General features: G+C 31.1%; 3 protein-coding genes across 3 annotated transcripts; 2 read left to right on the top strand and 1 right to left on the bottom strand.

Annotated features, from left to right (window-relative positions):
• Window positions 1–1,383: 1,383 nt before the first annotated feature.
• On the top strand, window positions 1,384–3,147 carry TRIADDRAFT_57020 (uncharacterized protein; the record flags this gene model as incomplete). The annotated part of the gene is made up of 2 exons (XM_002113111.1): window positions 1,384–2,173; window positions 3,128–3,147. 2 exons carry the CDS (start codon window positions 1,384–1,386, stop codon window positions 3,145–3,147), a joined length of 810 nt encoding a protein of 269 aa, XP_002113147.1.
• A 5,541-nt stretch (window positions 3,148–8,688) lies between these two features.
• Window positions 8,689–12,368, bottom strand: TRIADDRAFT_57019 (uncharacterized protein; the record flags this gene model as incomplete). The annotated part of the gene is made up of 5 exons (XM_002112674.1): window positions 8,689–8,970; window positions 9,467–9,621; window positions 9,767–9,977; window positions 11,080–11,315; window positions 12,119–12,368. The coding sequence occupies 5 exons, from the start codon at window positions 12,366–12,368 to the stop codon at window positions 8,689–8,691; spliced, it is 1,134 nt and encodes a 377-aa protein (XP_002112710.1).
• A 3,499-nt stretch (window positions 12,369–15,867) lies between these two features.
• On the top strand, window positions 15,868–19,219 carry TRIADDRAFT_57018 (uncharacterized protein; the record flags this gene model as incomplete). The annotated part of the gene is made up of 7 exons (XM_002113110.1): window positions 15,868–16,215; window positions 16,985–17,300; window positions 17,505–17,720; window positions 17,857–18,005; window positions 18,192–18,381; window positions 18,540–18,695; window positions 18,798–19,219. The coding sequence occupies 7 exons, from the start codon at window positions 15,868–15,870 to the stop codon at window positions 19,217–19,219; spliced, it is 1,797 nt and encodes a 598-aa protein (XP_002113146.1).
• Between the last annotated feature and the right edge of the window lie 3,114 nt (window positions 19,220–22,333).

Genomic DNA, 22,333 nt, shown 5'->3' with positions numbered 1-22,333 from the left:
CGAAAGTAGAATCAAAGTTTGTTAAAGTTTTGTAGCTTGATCTCTACACTTTTCATTTCATTACATATAGTTACAGCTACCAAATATCTCTTAGGATAAATATCTACCGTACATTATACTACACATGGCTAACAGTCTACAATCACAATACTAAGCTACATTACATAAGACCTTCGGGGTCGAATTGTCGTAAGTTTAAACGTTCTTCTTTTTGAAAGGTTGTTTGGTTGTTGACAGTTTTACAGTCTGTCACTTATTTTATTAATACTTAAAGTTAAGTATTTGTAAGGTTGTTCGGCTTATGCTTCTCTCCATTTTTTTTGGAATAAATTGTTGATCGATTATTTCCCCTAATTTTATTTGGTGTCAAAGTTTCAGTAAGTCGACTGGTGTGCAACGAAAGTAGAATCAAAGTTTATTAAAGTTTTGTAGCTTGATCTCTACACTTTTGATTTCATTACATTTGGAAGATTAAACAATAATTTTAGAAGGTTATTCCCCGTCGAATTTCTAGATAAATAATGATTTCGATATAAAGCTGTCCAAGAAATCAGTTAACAAATTAGCAGGCGAAGTTACCTTACTTCAAATGTAAATTCGACAAGCAATGGCTAGGGTAGAGTTAATCTACGAAAAAATTTTAAATTTAATTAAGCAAAGCTATAGTGATACTATACAATAAAAATATGTCGGCAAATAGCTAAATATTAAATATTTACTTGTAGCTAGCGAAACATACTGCCTTGAGCTAAATGATGTCTTTCAGGTTTTTCTTCTGATCTTAGCCAAGCAAAATAAATATACAACAGATTAACCTCTGTTAACAGCAGTATCACCCTACAAGGATCAAAATAAAAAACTGTGAACACTACATATAAAACCCTTGAATAATGAATTAAATTTTATGATAGTATATACTTCAATCTAAATTCACAAAGGAGCTTTTAAGAATTGCAAGCTTTGTTTATTATAATAAGCGATTCCATATGCTTAATGCATTCAAAAATAATCAGCTTCTAACCCTTTATCAACGATTGACGTAAGCTTTTCTTTGTACCAGGAAGGTCAACGACTGATATTACCTATGAGTACAAAATAATATTACTTTCATAGTCCTTTCGTTTCTACTCTATAACTTGATTTGAAGTATTGTCATTAAATCGATAGCAAACTTAGTTTATATCAATCATCGACTATCCTTGACGTCACTTCATTACGATAATGAAAATTACTAATGCATAAAATTTGATATACAGCTCGTACCAACGCCAAAACATACGCATATCTTATTATACCAACTAAATCCAAAAGCGGATAAGAAAGCTTTACATTTTAGGTAGCTTCGTTTATAATATTTTCGTAAAATTAATTTTTGACTTAAAAATGATAGAAGAAGCCATAGGATTACTTCGAGGTAATCTCTCTGCTATTTTGGTATCGTGGATTTTTGGCACTGTTGGAGTTTTTGCGAATATTATGGTAATCGGTATTTCACTCCAAAATTTTCTTTTAAAACGTGCTAGGAAAACCAAATATAGCAAAGTCCACACAATCCTCATTATAAATTTGGCTATAGCGGATTTATTTGGTGCTATATACCTGCTAATTATCGCAAGTGCAGATCGCTATTATGCTTTTCACCATTCCTCCATTTTTAGCTGTGTTTTTGCTAATAAGTGCCATAATGCTACTAATATTTGGATAAATACACCCTTTTGTTCACTGGCTCGATTTTTAGCTAATATTGCGACCCACTTACCAGCTTATATGACATTATTTATATTAATTGATAGATATAGCAATATCGTTAAGTCTCATACACCTAAATGTTATAATTTAGCCAAATGGCGTATTGCATTCCTAACAATATTAGCATGGCTGATTTCAATATTTGTGGCTTTTGCTAGCAGCATACGTTCAAATCAAGTTCATAATCCACATAACTTTAAAACAATCATTAATCTGTGTTATTTTACCGATTTAGATGACCCTATATTTCAGATATTTGCATTTCTGGCTTTTTTTATGATTATTATGAGTTACATTTGCACCATGGCCCTTTATGTTATGATTATTGAGTATATTCGTCGCACTAGGCATAGGGTTATTCGTTTTTGCGCTAATATTACTGCCATTCAAAATCGAATTGAAACACGTCTTACATTAGTAACAGGTATTCTGGCAATAACAAATTTAGTCAGTTGGTTACCACTTTTAATTTCGTTTATAGCCAAGTTTCTACGCTGGCCAATAATGACCTCTGAATTCGGTTATTATTTTTCTGTTTTGTCCTTTTTATTGATATTTGTCAACTGTTGTGTGAATCCTGTGAGTTACATGTTTCTATTATCGGGAAGAGTTAAAATTTGCTCTAGTTATTGAAAGCTAGCATTAAATAAATAGTAACGTAAGTTATTTACAGCACTTTTCATAATGACAATTTAAATGCAAGTATAAATCGTTTATATAATTGTGCGTTGATATTTCAATATTCACCTTAAAATACTAACACGAAGTAAATGAGGAAAATTACCTAGCCTACGGTCAAAATATAATAATTATGCTGCTAATAATAAACAGTATTGGTTGTGCATTTTTATTATTACAAACTACGATATAGCAATAATTTGTAGCCCACAGACCGGTCATAATATAATATTGTCACCTAAAAATTTTTCCTTTAAATTGATCAATTCCTAAAAAATTAAAATTTTGAGTTTTCAAAATATATTTCATGAGAAATGCAAAATCATCGATTTTGATGACCTTTATTTCTCTTTTGAAAGATCTATGGTAACAAACTAATACTCTAAATTTAATTTATTTATTTATTCATTATCAAAATCAGATTAGATGTAAGTAATTACTCATGTAGTAAACTTAACAGGATGATATTCTATTCACCGTAACAAATAATTGATCAAATTTAGTATTAATAAATATTTAAAGCTTCGGCCGTCTTTTAGTACGAATAAAATGTACAGGCGGTAATATCTATTGGGCTATAGATTGAACTTTGTTCTGCGCTATTAGAGCCTTTTATAGATAGTAAAATTTACTAGAACTTTTCTTGTCAATGAATCAATTATTAATTTACTTGATAGTTTGATTCTGTTTTCGTTACTAGGACTTCGTGTATTAAGCTAGTAATTCAATAAAGAATAACTTGTGGAAGTGCTCGTAAACTTACTACGCATTATGATGATTTATTGGAGGTCTAATCAGTCCAGTTTAATTCATAAGCTAGAAAAATGGGATTACTTACTTGAACCTGGATAGAAATATGCATAAATTAATGATATTTTAATAACAACTGCAGATAGATGGTAATTCTAGCGAATGCTTGGTAAATTAGTCAGAACCTTTTAAAAGTTCGATAATCTTTAACACTATTTGGCTACCATATTCACAATTTTAGGAGATATTTTAGGAAGCTAAACTATAGAATTTGATGCAGAGACAAACGACGTAAAAGTTTTTTATAGGATTATGAAGCCCTACTCAGACGATATTTAAAATTTTATTTTTCTTATTATTGCAATTGATCCACAAATTTAAAAAAAGTGTTTCTGTATTTATTCTTTGTCGTAAATAGCAGTATTCAGTGTAGAAAATGATGCTAGCAGGCACTCTTATACTTTCTTATTAGTGGATAAATAATTTTTATCAATGAAAGTAAAAAATTTAATTTAGTAGTTCACGTTACCTCTTAAGATAAGCCAGCAGTTATAATAAACATTGATTCAGAATTGGATTCAATTTTCTTCAATAAACGATAAAAATTCGTATTGCAAATAGGGCTGTTGTTGTTCTTAAATTACTGTAAAGAATTAACATAATAATATATACCGGTAATGTGCCAAAATCCTAGAATCGATACAGAAATATAAATACATTGTCAAACAATTAAGGGCCAATGTCGTCCCATTGTTAAAAATTTTAATTTCCAGCAATTATCGGATTTATCCTTCAAATATATGTACCAAAATACGTTGCGATAAGTTAAGTAAAAATATCAGATAAACTACAGCTTTTCCTATGCGTACAAATATCCTTCATTTACGCTTAGCTAAATTAAAAATAATTACTTCCGTAATGGTTTAGCATATAGTTATTGTCAAAATTTAGCTATTAATCTTGCTATGAGTAACACCATTTTTATGAATAAAATAGAATGGTCATTCTGGTTTTGAAATTTATGTACGAAATACAGTGTATCCTGGGTCTTCAATCATTACTAGATTTGGCTCAATAAGAAATTGTTGTTAAAGTCGTTGTACTCTCATAATTAAATTCAAAAGATAAAGATATTATACAAATAAACAGGAACTTCACATTGAAGCTTTATGAACTTGAAGATATTCAAAATTGAAGCACCATCAATTCAACTTCTTATTATAAAAATTCACAATCAGTGTCAGTAGTGTCACGAAATCATTTATCTTTAAGCCAATTGGATATCTAGAACTGAAAGATGATAAATTAAATTCATTTAATAGAATTTGTAACACTTGAACTAAATATAAATAGCAAAAAGACTTTATTATAACATTAGAATAAACAATCTCGTCTATCCGAATTAAACAACAGCTTTTAGAATTGTATTTATCTCGCTGAAAATCCTAGACTCTGACACACTTTAGGCTACAATTGTTATAAATTTAAGATTTTTGGAGACATTACTGAGTAATTTCTTGTCACAAACCAGCTTCGTGACAAAGATAACGTAAAAAAAAATCTCTAAATTACTATAGTCTCCGGGATTCAGTATCCCTTAACTACCTCACAAGAATTCAGATGCCTTTGCTTCTACGCTAAAACAACTATATCATTCTTCTTTTATTCAACTATCTGATGAGCTTAAATAAACTCTTCGGCAGCTTCTATCATGTATGAGTCATAAGAGTTCTTGAAATTTAACTCATATCAGATAACTAAATTAATGCAGACATTATTAATAATTTGGGACATATACTGAACGATTCTAGATAATTATGTTACGGACTAGACTATTAGACTGCAGTATGTCCACACGCATAATTAATTATTTATGGTATCCTCTATAATTGAATATCTTTAGGATATTCATCACAAGCGTTACAAGATATAACACTATAATCAATTAATACCCGTAGCCTTACGAGAACTCTTACTACAATACAGCATAATTTACTGTTACAAAATAATAACTACCGTAGTTCTTACTGTAAGTCATTATTAGTTATCTCCAAATATAAATGTTAAACACTAAATTTAGTCATTTACTCTTCAAAGTGGTTAGTACCGTGACAAGCCTGCAAAATTATACTATCTCTAATGCATCTTCTTAATAAATTATTTTACTGCTATGCCTTTGATCATACTGCATTTATAAAAGGTAATTACAATGAGTTACTTACAGTAGGAACCACTGAAGTTATGAGTAAGTGCGATAAAGCCGTAGGTGATTACTTTGAAGGTTGTAACATTAAATGTGATGAATAAATAAATTATTTTCAAGATATTGAACCAGTCCTATTACTTTTTGAAGGGGCCTCGTACGGTGATGAATTATCTTTTGTAACTCCAATGACAAGATAGCCTAAAATATTTATTTCTTACCTTTTATCTAAAAGAACTATCATTATATCACGTGCCACGGTTTAAAAACGGATTTAATGACATCCAAGACCATAAATTTCCAAAATAGTAGCTAATCCTATTCAATTACAAGTTTTTAACATACTTTAGCAAATTTAACTTCTAGATATTCACACTAGTAAAGGTTTCTGCGTGACTACATTTACTGCACATGCGAATCTTTACCAACTTGACTGATAAATTTACTCAAACATAGTGAATTGTTTCAATCACTAGCTACGCAAAGATTGATCCAAATAACATAAGAAGTAATTGGTATGGGAATATTTCAAGGCAATATAGTAGCAGTTGTTTTATGATGGCTATTTGGATTGATTGGGATAATTTCAATTACGTTCGTATGCCATATTTATATCCATTCAAAATAGATCTTTTAACAACCGAGTCTTTTATGGGTTTAATAGGGCTCATAAAATTTTAGTGTTAATCTGGCTCAAGTAGATTTACTTGGCTGTACATACCTCCTTATTGTTGCTAGCGCTGATCAATACTATGGCCCGTATAATGAATGATCAGCTATTTAGCTGTTACTAAAAGGGAACACGCCACAACGTAACCAATTCCTCAATCATGATCCTACATATTTATCGGCTCGATCTTTTGCTTCCATTGCCACAGCTTTGCCAGCATTTAACACGCTGTTTATGGCAATTGATTGATACACGAAGACCATGAAAGATAAATATCGATGTCATTTAACCAAAAAGCGATGCAGTTTCCTTACTATCTCCACTAGGCTCCTTGTAGCATTACTTGCGGTCGTTAGCATCATTCGATCCCCTCAATCTTATGATCCACATGATTTCTCTAATTTTACGAATATTTGTTGGAATTCAAATCCAGAAGATACTATAACTTAGATTTTTGTAATTTTTGGATTTATCGTTGAAACTGCTTGTTGTTTATTCGCTATACTCTTGTATGTAATCTTTATTGGGCACCTTCAACAACGAAGACTAAAAGTAAGCCCTAAAGATAATAGCATGATAAAATATGGCAAAAAAGCTCAGGTTCGACTGCGCGTTATAGCTGGAATTTTAGCCCTTACTGAGGTACTCAGTTGGATGTTTACATTCGCGAAATTTCTTAGTAATGTTATAATATCAAATGCTGATACATTTATTTTTTATCACTCGTCCATTCTTGTATTCTTAATCATGTTTATCAACTACTATGTCAATCCTGTTATATTAACCATCATGATTTCTAAGAAACCCTAGCTATGAACTTCCTTTTGACGTCGATTGTGAAATTGACTTAACAAAACATAATTACCGGCTTTCAGGGTGATGATTTTAAGTATAGCTTTATTTCTGTGTTAGTTGTATAGTCAATTGTACAGTGTCGCATTTAATTGCGCTGACTATATTTCATTATATATAGAACAGCAGCTCAAACTACGGCTATCTGTGAATTATGTCAGTAGCGGTTAGAGTATTAACAATTTCCATCAGCCACAATCAGAGAGCATAGTTATTGGTAACACTCAGTGCTAGGTATAGGAGCGTATCTATGCTTTACCGTTTTATCATCAACCAAAGCCCACTAACACTCTTTATTCTATGCAATCCATTAAATGTGTGTAGGCGGTAGTAAGATGATTTAATTTCTTGTTAATCATAGTTAACCCAAGTGCAATCACGCATAAATTGAAGCTATGTATGAATAATGAGTTAAAATATTTATTAACGGAAAAGCTATTGAGAATTGTTAAGAACATTAAAGGCCGAGATATTTTCCCTAGAAAGGTATAATAATTAGATTGTATTGTGTTTATTTACAAGTTAGATGGTTCATATATAAATGGAAGCAGTTCTAGTAAGAAAGTGTTATAAATGGGTTCGTACCAATAAAAGTTCAGACTGTAGTGTACTTTACTGTATGTATGCTTTGCTTTTAGTAAAGAGCGTTTAAGTTATTAGATTACTCGTAGGCTTTTGCTTTTTTCCCGTTGTCATAGAGTTAATTTGTGAGAATATAATTTAGTATTAAATAAGAGTGATCCTATATTTTAAGCAAATTCACAGCATAGGCTTCCTTTTCAAGATTAAATAGTTATCATAGGTGCTTTGGCCTATTTTAGAATGTTATCGTATATCTGGCACAGGTAATTAAACTAACCAGGTGTGAACTTGTCCAGATTTATTCTAATACTCTGATTAACTATCTAAATCATATCAGTAATTATTTATATATGCTGGCTTGGCATATAACAGCAATCTTCTTTCATTAGATTTACTTATAAGCAACGTCATTATTAGCAAAGTTTAACTGTCAAAACTATGCGACATATTACATTGACAATAAATACAATTACAAGGTGCCATATGGACATAATACCGCACACTATCCTATCCTATTTCCAAGTCATCCATTACATAAACAGTAATGTGTATGTGGCATCTAATGATTTAATCCGATGAATCAGTTACGTAAAAAAGGCCAACTCAGTTACCGCCTTTAATGCCTTTTAATGACAATTTAAACGCTTAATAATCTATAGTTGTGCTAGTAATAACTCATAAATCTTATCAAATAAATTAGGTTATTACTTCTAATATACGCGCAATTTAACGCTACGTGGCATCAGTATAAAATATACTTTTAAATTAATATCAAATGAGAGATCTCTGGCAGTAATGAGTAAATATTCAAATTTATCGAATTTTAGAGTTTAGATGTAAGATCAAGTTATTATAATATAGGCCTTGATTAATAAATAACTGTACACTCATTCTCTAATCATTATCCAGCTTAATTGGTTTAACATATGTATATTGTGGAATGAATCGATCATCCATGCTAATGATGCTTGTAGTATCTTCAGATTGTAAGTTATCCTGTAAATTATCTTTTATAAAGAGATTTCTATCCACACAAGGCTGATAATTAAGTGTAGCACCACAAGGAGTAACTGCAATGAGAGGATGAGCTGCAATATGAAATAGACAAGATCAGTATCTCAACAATGATTTTAAATTTCAAGTCTATTCAAGACATTAATTATACAATGATTTTAATTCCCTTGATACCATCAGCTATTTCATACTAACAGGATAATGCTGAGGCAATAGAATCATTCGTTTTAAATTTTGCTATAGGCCCTAAGACTGGCTTAGGTTGTGTTGTAATAACATTTTCATCAGCATCATTTTCCTCCATTTCTGATTCTTTTAATGCTAGTGATGACGATAACAAAGCGTTATTAATAGCATTTGGATCTAGTAGTAGTGAATGGACTATGCTTCTTGTACGTTGAATAGGAATGGTAGCAATTTCAATTGGAAATGTTAAATGTAGATCAAATGCTCGTGGAATATCTAAATAGACCTATTTTCATAGAATAGGTGAAAAATTGCAAAGATAGCTTTTATTAATCAATAACAATAATTACTGATATATATACACTAATGTAAAAAGAATTAATTACAATTGTTGGGTAAAATTAAATGAGTGCTTAATCTTCAATATTAATTTGTAATAATCATTCTGTAACTCTTAGTATGGATGCACATGACTTTACTGTATGAAATAACATAGCCTAAATCATTGCCATAAATATTGCTAGTGAAGTTTCGTATCAAGATGGCATGTTGTGTTATTAGTTGAAATAAATAAGGTTCAGCTGTATAAAAATAGATTTAATTTACAAACTGCTGTAGGAGTATCTAACGAGTAAAACAATAATATAAAAATATAGCAGCTATTACTACATATGAATAAATGTTTGGTCTATTATTACAGCTCTGCTTAAGAATCAGTTAGAAGTTGGTACTATGATTAGCCGGAAATAATTACTGCAGTAAAAATTCTACTAATGCCTTACCTTAACAAAGTAACTGATTGAAATTGGGCGCGATGTAATAGTTGGCGGTAGTGCTGGAATAGTTAAAGTTTCATTCTTTAAGGTAGCCGTATCCTTTGATAAAGGAAGTGTCGTTTTTTTATTAGCATAAATCTTTTCTCCTTTACTACGTCGACCTAGTAAAAGATATCAAACATAAGACATAGCTATTATAAAGTTATCGCTGCCATTTTAATTAAAAAAGTCTGAATTACCGTATTGCTGTGTTCACACAAACACACGCCCAACTATGGTCGATACTAAATCATCTTATAAAGTTACCTCTAGCTTTATATAGGACACTCTGAACTAATTTCATTTTGACAGCATCAACAGCCACATTGGAATTATTTTCGATTTGGATTTCTCGAAGATGAATATTTTCGCCTGGACAATACGCTTTGCGATCGAGCGATGCTAAAATTCGAAGAGGTCCATGGCGGCAAAGGAAACAGCAAAAATATTTTTCTGCCTCCATTACAGCATAAGGAGTCTAAATTGTATAGTAAGCGTAAAAATGGGATTAAGCAACTAAAGTCCAAATTTCTGACCTGCATACAAACTGCTCTACAGCTTTTATGAGTGTTACTGTTTCCTTATTTCATAATTTAGTAGTTTATTTCTAATTACTACCATCGATATGACAAGAATATCGTAAAGTTTAGAGCAATGATATAAAGAAAGGTACTAATTTACTGAACCTAGTTATATGCTTTCAACTAACTAAAACTGAATCATAAATTCACTCCATTTAAGAGATTGCTAAGCTTCGAACTCTTAAAGGCGGAATATTATTTTCTTTTCTATCTTTGCGTAATGGTTTAGTTACTTAACTTTACACAAGTATTTGCCAGCTATAAATTTATCTAGGTTTTCATGTGGAATTTTGTACTAGATAATTACGAGTTATTACAAAGTTTCAAAGTATTGCTTATTAATTGTTACATTGATTTTCCTAATATTTTTTTAAGCTTTGATACAATTAATGTAAGGTACATTTTTAATCCCAAAAGGGATAGTCTTAACTATTGCTATTAATATGAAGCCTAAATCAATCCTGTTTCATTTTACATTAGATGCGATAGAAATAAAGAGACAAAAGCTATAAACTTAATTTTCTCTCACGATTAGTAACTCGACTATACAGTACTGATTTCATGTTATAGAATAATACTGTAATAAGCTAACTTAATAATTAATTGCATATTTTCTAATAGTGATTAATTAAAAGTTCTAAAGATTAAAATAAATTATTTTTCTACAGACGATGACGGAAGCTTAACACTATTTGCAAAAAATAATTGGGAAAGAATGTTGTCTAAGATACAATTAATTGACAACAGCCTTAGGAAAATCTCAGTCAAAACAAGGTCAGTGTCTATAAAACTAGATTTTTAATGTACCACTTAAATAACTATCATATTTAATCTGTAACCTAAAGTGATCTGTACTTTAAATTAATGTTATTTACGATACTATCATGTTTTGAATCGACTATCCAAACAGGATATTGGGCAGAATAAATATTGACCTGTTTACGATTTTGAACTGAGGAAATTCAAAGGATAGCTGAATAATAATTTAAGCTTACTTACTCTTCGATCCACTAAGTTGCAGTCAATATATTCTAACACAGTAAATGTTTTCGTAACGATTGGATTGCTATTTTCTTCCTTCATTTCGATCCAAGCTTCAATAAAATAGCGAATATTATTGCCTTTACTACCTTCATATGACGAAGGCAGTTTGGCATTGGGTAAATTAAAATGAAATTGAAAATCGTGTCTTCCTTTTTCTAAAGTATTTCCTGATTCTTCCTTCTTAGCTGATTCTAAGTTTGTGTAGAAAATTTGTAAAAAATCTTCAGTTAAATGATTCAAATAATAAACCAGCACTCATAAAGATTGAAAGCATGTAATAAAACTCTATTCTTAGCTAAGTAAAAGGGCTATATTGCTGCGTCATTTCTTTCACGAAATGAATTATTTAGAGCAAAAGTGTACATTTAAGTCTCATGTTAACACTACTTCTCAGAAATTAATTAAGGTAAATCAGAATTAATTCAACACATTTCACTACCGACTCCTAATTCGCAAGCCACGAAATTCACAAACTGGATATATTGTTACTGGAAAAAAAAACTTTTACAGAAAAGATTTCATGGCATTATTGCCATGTATGTAAGATGCTGCTATAGAGATTATGTTATTCATAATTTCAAAAATCAATGATAATAATCATATATCATCCAATCAAATCTGATATGTTGAAGCCCTTCATATGATTATAACCTGTTAATAACTTTGTTGCTCATATATTTGGTTTATACTACTTCTAATTCCGATCCTTGTATAGCAACGCTAGGACAATAGTCAATTTTGTTAATGATAGAGAAAAAATTTGTCTACTATCTTATGCCTACAGCAAACTAACCTATTTTAACTATTAAAATTGCTAAGTATCCGAAAATTACAGTAGAGTAAGCCTAATTAAATAACTTATACTAAATCATTTTAAAGAAAATAAAAATTAAGAAGACTACCGGCTTAAAGAAATTTCAAGCAGGAAAATGCTTAATAATATCATGTCTACCGATGAATCTAATTATCTATGAATAAATCATCATTAAAAAACCTTGGCCAAATACGGATTTAGCATCATCGACGAAAACTTCTTCTTCTGTATAAGTTTTCCATTTATCCTGACGACGATCATAATGTTGTATTCTGGATTTAGCTCTTCCAAATAAGCGAACTTTAATGCGATAAATTTGAATATCTTTCTTTAATACCAGAATAACAGTCCCTTGTATAGCTTGGCCAGGATAATAAACTTCTTCAGTTTGGCTTAATTCGATAGCAAATATTCTTACAAAAGGTAACATGGTGTTGATTAGAATCGGCTAGATAACTTTAGCATAAGAAATTTTTCACTGAATCATCCATCGAAGTAGATTTACGAAGTGTATCTAATCTGCAAAGGTTCATCAACGATTATTTGGAAAAGCACTCAGGTAGTCATTAGCAGTGTCACTAACTGTTGATGTATATGATGAAATAACAAGGATTTGACTATTTAATTTTTTTATCCCATTCCCTTTCTAAGTTTAATGCTTTTTATAATAAATCAACGCTTGAAATAATTAAACAGAATCAACAGGGTGCAAAACAACGCTCGTGACGTAACTTGTCAATGCATTGAAATTTATGCTAACAAAACTGTTGAAAAGAATATTACACAAAGAAAATACAACTAACATGGCAACGGATTATTGTTGGTTATTGATGAAAGATGAATGTTATTACTACTAAGCATGGTTATAATTTATATTCCATTGCATTCCTAACATGAAGATAGAACAAAACACTTCTTTGCTTTTGGAATAGAATTCAAATTCTGAATGATTAGTATCACTTTATTTGCCTCAGTTAAACTACCGGTACTATTAACATTGATTGTTGATCATGTAGATTGGGTATGCGATCAAAACAACATTATTGTAGATATAGCAATCGACTAGGATGCTGGAACAAATTATCTAGCAGCAGTGTCCGAAGTCATAAGTAGTCTATCGTTATGGATATTATAAACGGTTCTCAAGTTAACCAACTAAGTGATTATTGAATTCGCGTATGAATTAGTAGTACCATAGGCAAAAAATCAATATGCAAATGATGAATAATTCAGTACCAGTATCTAGTATTGTAGTTATTGCTGGATAGACTTCAAATAGAATAGAAATGGAGTAAATTATCACTATTCTGCGACATTAACGTGTTTTTTTAATTTATTTTGTATGATCAATCTGTTAATTTAATGGAATAAGGAGTGCTAATTAGGAATTCATGCTAAAATTAGATTTATCAATTAAATCGAATATGTAGCAAATCTGGTCTAATTCATCACTAGGGTAACACAAGATTCATTCAGAGCATATTAAAACAGTCTTATTCTTATAAGTTGCATCCAAAGTATATCATAAACTTAAATCAAATCTTAGATCGTTTTCTGAGATTTATTAGAGTTATAATAGGCTTGAAAACAAATTAAATAACACATTAGGTGGGTGTATCTTTGTCACGAAAGTAATCTTCGTGATGTATACTTTATTTCTAAGTTACGTTCTATATATATTTCGCGGTCTCCTTAATTGTAATTTTAGTCGCTAACAGTGATATTCTTAATTTAGGATTACATAGGCTAAAACAGTAGTTGACAACCAGCTAAACTGGATTATATCTATCACTTCCAAGTTGTTAAGGTTCAAAGTACAATTCCTAAGTTTAGAGGAAACGTTTTAATAGGATAGCTGTATATGCATCTGTTAAACTATTAATAAGCATTGATTATTTTAATACTGTTACAGTAAACTTAGTAGGATTAGACTGTATCTAATCTGTACAGATAGAATCTCTTTAGGATATTAAATTGGTTAATTTCTAATAGACGAGGTGGCTTTTATAGCTAAGCCGGTTTTAGGTCCGAAACCTATATAAACGGCGAGTTCGTCGACAATAAATTAGATTGTGATTTTCTAGTAAGTCTTGAACGTCTTCCTACGTTAAACCCTATCTGTCTTGGAATACCAATTGACTGGTATTCTAAATAACAGTAGTAAAGGGTAGAAATCACTCTCTCAATCCTTGTTGCAAGTTAAGGTTATTCCTAGCTCGTAACAATCTTCCGAACTTCTAGATGCTGATCGAAAATTGAATCATTTTATTCTTATATTGAGAATCCTATTTCTCAAATTCTAACCCAGTCTATACTGTTAATTCCTAACGAATTATTTCTACTTGATGCATGATTAAACTAGAGTTTCTGAATTAATTTGCTTTAAATCATAAAATTTTAATAATTTTTATATAAGAAATTGATCAAGATTTCATCAATGCAAAAGTATAATCATTAATCCAGTAGCGAGATCGTTCCCGTCACTTCTAAACACTACGTAACGTAATACTCCTTTGCCACGGTACTCGTATCTCTACAAGTTATGCTATATACGAGTATGTAGACAGTTAATAATTAGTTAGATACTTAATTCATAAGAGAGCCTAAAGATCAAATCATGTTTTGATCATAGTTAGTCTTGTACTACATGTGTACTATTATGTATTTTAAAAGTAGAGCTTAAAGTTATACTAATTTAGATCTAAGAATATATGGTAGATAATATTGTTTATCGTATTAATTTCCATGCATAATGGTATATTTGCTGTAGCTGCTCTCGAATAGGTAGAAGGTATATAAGCAAAATACTTTTCATAATAGCAAGAGTTCTCGTTTTGGTTTAAGTTATCTTTGGAGTCTGTACTTAGCTGACGTTAAAAGTAGTTTCTGTGTTACAAAAGTGACTTTAACAGCCTTTTAATATCAGATTCATGATATTATTAAGAAAACAAAGTAAAAATGGATAGATCGAGCAAAATAAAGCTTTACATTAAAAATCAATCTATACAATTATCACAGTATGTCTATCATATACACTTTCATAGCTGTCTATAGAAGCTTATGAATGGTTCTATTTCATAACCAAATGAGTTTTAAGAACAGCAGTGGCTATTGTTAGCTGTAGCTATTTAGGATACCTTCGACTATACTACTACATGCGTTACATAATAGAAGACTATCCTTAATATTAATTATTATTACTTGTTGATTCATCAATTCACAATTTTATTATGATACAATCTTGCCTAAAGCTACCGCGCGATAAGTAAAATTTAATAATACAACTCATAAATTGTTTAGTTTGTGATTCTAACAGCTTAAAGCATTTATAATATATAAGTTATTATTGTTTGAGTAAGGAAGAATGGTCGTTGCTATTTATTAAAACGATATAGAAGCTTTGTATTTCTTTCCTTTGACAAATCTACCTGCTGCTGTGGAAAACGCCTTGCTTGCGATAAAATTCAAAAAGTAAAAACTATTCCTTGGATTTGATATCACTTACGAATTAAAGAGCAAGACTGCTGCTAAATACATTACCATTTAGGGTAGGAAGCTTTCCTTTGTGATATACTATTAGATTTTAATAGTAACGGTATTTAGAACTAAATAGATTGCAGTAAACTAGCACAAACTAAAACTATTACTTGAGATTATAAGACTATATGATAGCTATAATACTGTGACTTTATTACTGCCTGACTTGAACTAGTTATTTCGCAATTGATTTTGAATTTTAATCACCTAGTAGTAGCTTATTATATGACTATTATGTTCTGTACTATTCCTTATCGATCAAAATTTTTCTACTTTTTATTATAGTACTTTAAAAGTATTAATATAGAATTGTGATCGTATTCTTTTTGAAGATACCCAAACAAGAATTTTCCTTTTCTAGCTGATCGAGTGATCAATTCAATCCGGAAAAAATGCAAAAGCTGATTACAATCAATCTTACATTTTTGTTCATCATTGCCTGTGTGGCACTTTCCACCACTGCCGATTTTAATTTGACGATATTGCACACCAATGATGTCCATGCCCGTTTCGAAGAAGCAAATCGATTTGGTGGAAGTTGCAGTAGCTCTGATGCGCAAAATGGAAGATGCTTTGGGGGCGTAGCGAGACGTGCTACCATGATTAATAAAATTAGAGGCGAAAGATCAAGCGTTCTTCTGTTAGATGCCGGAGATCAATTTCAGGGAACGTTGTGGTTCTACGTATTTAAAGGCACCGCTTGCAGTAATTTTATGAATCAACTTGGTTACTCAGCTATGGTATGCTTTCAACCTATCATTAGTCTAATTTTGAAACCATAATTTTAAGTCGAAACCTTAAATCCAGCGTTCAGCATTACAGTCTAGATATTTATTTATAATTTCGTAATTTAGTAACTATATAATTAGCATATTTTATCTAAAAAGCTGATATAACGATACAGGCCCAGGTTCAACAGTATACATTAGACTAAGAATAGAGTGGAAAGAACATCGTTACTTTACAAAATCATTGATATAACAGAGAGAATTGTCGCTAAGATCCCGGTAGTAATTTAATTCCTAGCCAAAGGCGAATACTTACTACTCATCGCTAGCGTATCCAACTAGTACAAATAGTAATAATGATTTAGGTAAAATACTACCCTGGTACATTTTACAAACTATGCAATACTTTTCATATAGTACAAAACAAGTTAAGCAACTGAATATGATAGAAGCAATTGACTTAACTCTACTTATGTATACCGAATTACCAGTAATAACTACTGAATTAAAATTTTCTGGTATAAAATAAATTTCGATCAAATTTCCAACACTAATTTCATGTCAAACAGTGAAAATCTATATGTAGCCGCTAAACCCTTAAAATCTTCAACTATAAGTCATCATTTATTTTAATATCAGTCTATTACTTAACGCCTATAATTTCATACATATTAATACTTCAACAGTGAACAATAATAATACTTGCTCTAGTAGTTATCTATCACGAATTAAATAAATTAAGTATCCAAAATAAAAAATAAGCTTTTAAATAACTTTTTAGGCCCTTGGTAACCACGAATTCGATAACAAAGTTAGTGGGCTATTACCCTTTTTAGAAAATACAACATTTCCAATCTTATCGGCCAATATCAATGCTAGTAAAACACCCGCACTTGATTCCAAGCTCAGTAAATCAACTACCTTTACATTTAATGGCCAAAAAGTTGGCGTTATTGGATATATAACAGCCGATACAACGGAGATTTCCAATCCTGGGCCAGATGTTATTTTTAACAGTGTTATAGCTGCGGTCCAAGAGGAAGCAACGAAGTTAGCTCAACAGGGTATTAACATTATTATTGCTTTAGGACATGCAGGTAAGCTTTAATATTATCAAACATCTAAGTAATAATACTGTATGATGAAAAATATATCGACAATAGAGTCATCATAGGTCCAAATGATAAAATATGAAGAACTTGGTATAGTAAACAGAGTTTAAGCAATCTAGCAAGCAAAAACCATTAGTAAGATTCTGTACCTTTACATTAAAATGCATTCCTTTTGCAATTTAAAAATAGGATTTGATATGGACAAAGCCATTGCAGACAAAGTCGTCGGTGTAGACATCGTTGTCGGCGGCCATACCGACACATTTTTGTACACAGGAACTCCTCCGTCTAATGAAGTTCCAGTAGGTCCCTACCCGACGGTCATCAATCCTAGTTATAATTCGAGCAGAAAAGTTCTGGTCGTTCAAGATTTCTACTTTGGAAAATACTTGGGTGATTTACAAGGTAATTATCTGCCCTTAACTGTGGCTTGTAACATAAATTGAATAAAGATTATAAATAGTCTGAAAGTATTTTACGAGAAAGGATTGGAGATTTGAAATGTTTTATTATCCTTCTATTAAACAATAAACGAAATCAGTTGTCTTCGACAATTTCGGCGAGGTCAAAAGCTATGGAGGAAATCCTATCTTGTTAAATAGTTCTATCGCTAAGGATGGTACTGTTCAAGCCATGGTTACCGAATACAAAAAACAAGTCACCAGTGAAACACAAAAAGAAATTGGCAAGGTAATTTACGTCAATACTAATCCATTCAACACAATTGCAGCTCTGCATCACATCTTGACCTAAGTTAGAAGAATGCATAACTTTCACAGATATGAATAAATACACAGAATGAACTTATATTATTAGAAATAGTTTAGAAATCGATCAATGATGACCAAGCTATTATTACATAAATTTCTCCATTAGACTTATGTATTCTTAGATGGTCAGCGATCTACAGTACGCCTACGAGAATCTAATCTAGGTAATCTTATAACGGATGCCATGGTTCATCAATACTTAAAAAATCCTACATCAGCATCCTGGACTGATGTTGGTATTGCAGTTATGAATGGTGGTGGCATTCGGAGCCCTATCGATCCAACTAGACCACCAGGTATGTTTAGAAAAAATGACACTTTACTCGATGATACTTTTAATCAAACATTGTCGTAAAATCTAGTCATAGGCAATAAATTAGCCATAAATTATATCGCTATAGATTAATGTTTGTACTCATTATATAAATTTCAAAATTAAATTGTCATCATACAGGGGCCGTTACCGTGGGGGATATCTTAACAGTTTTACCATTCCGCAACAGTATTGACGTACTGGAAATTAAGGGAATGTTTATTAGACAAGCATTAGAAGTATCAGTGAGAGATTACAGTACAATATCCACCCCTGGACGATTTTTGCAAATGTCAGGTTAGTACAGTAAAGCACCGTATTCATTTAACTAACTCAAAATTAATATTTCTGATAGCTTCTATCTAATTTGAAATTATTTGTAAAAATTGATAAAATTAGGTTTGAGAGTAACATATAATCTAAACAATAACCCTATGAATCGTGTGGTAAAAGTAGAAGCTCGCTGTAATAAGTGCAATGTACCAAGTTATGGTCCCTTAATTGACAATCAAAATTATAAAATCGCAATAAACACTTTCTTGGCTAGTGGTGGTGATGGCTATTACATGTTTCGTGATAACAGAACATCGTATCAAATTACAGGATATCTTGATACAGACGTGGTTACTACCTATGTTAAGAAACTATCACCCATTAATATCGGAATTGAAGATCGCATTCGTTTTATAAACCAAACCGCTTCACCGCCACAACCCACATCAACACTTCCGGGATGTGTTAACTCAGCAATTACTATGCAACAACTTAATAAGACCTTAATCTTTCTCATATCATTAATACTTATTTTGGCCATTAACTAAGGCTAGCAAGAATTAGTAGCACAATTAGTTACTCTTATACGAAGAAAGCAAGGTCTAGATATAACCCTTGAATTCTATCCCAAAATGTAATGCTTCAATTCGTATATAAAATGCAGTCTTTTGTGGTATTGAATAGGTGCTCATTATTCTTTGCCATTTCGTATCTAAACTCCATAGAATAGCCTTTAATAGTTATATAGGTGTATTATTTTTTTCAACATCAATAAATATTTTATTTAACGATAATACTCTATCGATGATACAGTTGCATTATATATAATATGCACGTAAAAGATTTTATTATCCCGTCATTTTAAATACCAAGCTATGAAAATAATACCTAGAGAAAATTTCTAGTAGTTAAAAATGCATTTTGTAGCATGTTTGACACCCATTACTCACATATTACTAATTTTTATGCATATATCTTTTACCATCAGCAAATAGTTGCTTGTGCGAAATAAATTTCCGGTAAGAGTAACGAAAATCTGTCTGCATAAAGATGCTTAAGTTAAGTCACTATATTCTACCAGTTTAAGCCTATACAATGTCGACAAATGGAATTTTCTGTGCAAAACAGTAACCATTAATCAGGCGAGCAGTCCTTCAACTGCGGACTTATACGATAACGGCAAAAACATAACATAAAGCAGAAATTTTTTAATTTATTTAATCCATACCGTACCTTATAACTTTGTGCTGAAACATCAACTATCAATGCTAACGCCAGAAAAGTAGCCTTAGCTATTAGGTGAAATCAAAAAAGCGATTAAGTAATTTTTCAGACTAAATGTTAGCCAAATCTGTGGATTTGGTTTTACTGCTTGCCATTATGCACTGATTCCATTATAATTACATTAAACAACAAATTAAGGTAATATCTTGTTGCAGTAGTAATTATTGCGCTAGTAATCTAATGCAAAGAATTATGTCATTTGTGGTACTGCATCATACAGATATAAAACTTGAATCAAATTTATTATCCTTTTCTAAGATTTCTCAGTCTCTTCACAAATTTGAGAGCAATTTAAATTATATGCTGTATTGATGTATTTTCAGATCTTTTAGGTGCTGATTGAGAGTTTAATCGATTTACTTTTATAATGAGTATACTATTTGTCAAACTTTAACCTATTCTATATTATAATTTTCCAGCGAATGATTTCTAATTGATGCACTAACTTAATGCAGAGAACCTAAACCAATCCACTTTAATTTCTTCGATGATCGCTATCTAAGAAATGGATCAAGAATTCGTCGGCGTAAAAGTATAGCTATTAATTCAGTATCGAGATCGTTCTTGCCACTTCAGAACACCACATACAATAATTTACTTTCTAAATCTGATACATTCTTTGGAATACTAAGTAAAATAGGCGGGTTGAATAATTGAAGTATTCGGCAGTCCACAAAATTGGTACAATACTCTGTTTTCTCCATTTTTTTATTACTGTCCACGAAAGCTGATGAAAATTTTCATTACATAACTAAATGAGCTTTAATTAAGGACAGCGACGGCAATCGTTGGCAGCGGTTATTTAGGATACCACCTATTACGCTACTAATCATGCTGCATAATAGTAGGTATCGTAAATATTATTGTCACTTGTTAATTTATCAATTCGGAATCATGTTATTATACAGTTTTGCCTAAAGTGCACGTGCAAAAAGCAAGCTTTATTATACAAATTGAAGGTCACTTTATTATGAAATCTCAATTGCATAATGCATTCATAAGATAGGCCGTTATTGATTAATTGATTACGAGTAAGGATCATTGCTACTGATTAAAACAATGACATAGAACTTTCTTAATTCTGTAATTTGAGAAAATCCACGAGCTGCTGTGGAAAATGCCCTGCTTCTGTCACGATTCTGATCCCTGGATTTAACAACGTTTACGAATTAAAGTGAACGACAACAACTAGATACATTAGCACAGTTTCGGATAGAAAGTTTCTTTTGTGGTATGATATTAGAATCTAATGACAATATTGTAATAAATAAATTGCAGTAAACTCGCACAAACTATGAATATTGCTCGAGAATGCAAAAACTGTTTGATAGTCGAAATACTGTAACTTTATTACTGTCTGGTTTGAACTAGTATTTTCGAAAATCGATTTTGAATTTAAGCATTATCGAGTAAATGCCTAGTCATATTTTACCTTTTATATATTAAAACTTTGTATTAGTAATTTTAGCAATTACCTAAGAATAGCAAGGAATTAGTAGCGCAAATAACTTCTCGTATACGAATAAGACTCAGGTATTGGTTTAAACTAGTTATTCTATCCCAAATATAATATTTCAATTGGGTGTATAAAGTACACTATTTTGTAACATTTAATAGGTGTTAACTATACAGTATATTGTCATTTATGAGTATATTTAAGTTCGATGGAATAAACAATATTAGCAGCAGCTTTATTACAGTTTATTTCTTTCAAGATCAATAAATTACAGTACTGTTACGGAGCCAGGCTCCGAAATATTAATTGCTATGTTAATTAAAATATCTCATTTAAATTATCTTTTGCTCCAGTAGCTTATTAGATACTAATGTTTATTAATAAGTACTTGCTTGTTATTGCCAAGGTATCAGAAAGTTCAATATTGTAGACGTGTCGGAGCCAACACGCTTAGTCAGTAAACGCATATTAATAACACCTTAAAAGCAAGGTGCAATTATTTTGCAGAGCCCCGAGGCTCTAGTTGGCTCATTAATTCGTTTAATATTAATTAGCGTTGACTTATACTGATCTATGTTAACTTCTTCTAACTGAACTTCTATACTAGGATATGTATACTGTACAGTGTAAGTCGCTATGTCAAGAATATTCACAAGTGCACCATCGGCGTTGGCCGAGACTATAGAAAACCGAGCACTAGCTTAGCTGCTCAGTTCCAGTTAGTCACTCGCAGGGTCTTTTGACTATTATTGCTAAGAATGTTCTTACGTTTTTCTTTAGTACATTTTACGACTAAGATTAACGAAAATAAAGTGAAGTATTTAAACCTATTACTCATTAGAAGCTTATTTGTGTAGCTGAGAGTTAGTTCAACTACGATAGGTCCCTAAGTTAGTTGGGAACACGAGCACTAGTGAAGATA

The sequence above is a fragment of the Trichoplax adhaerens genome, genomic scaffold, assembly GCF_000150275.1.
Source record: "Trichoplax adhaerens TRIADscaffold_5 genomic scaffold, whole genome shotgun sequence".
NCBI classification, from domain to species: Eukaryota; Metazoa; Placozoa; class Uniplacotomia; order Trichoplacea; family Trichoplacidae; genus Trichoplax; species Trichoplax adhaerens.
The sequence above is the reverse complement of the archived record's forward strand: the minus strand, read 5'-3'. Positions and strand labels throughout refer to the sequence as shown.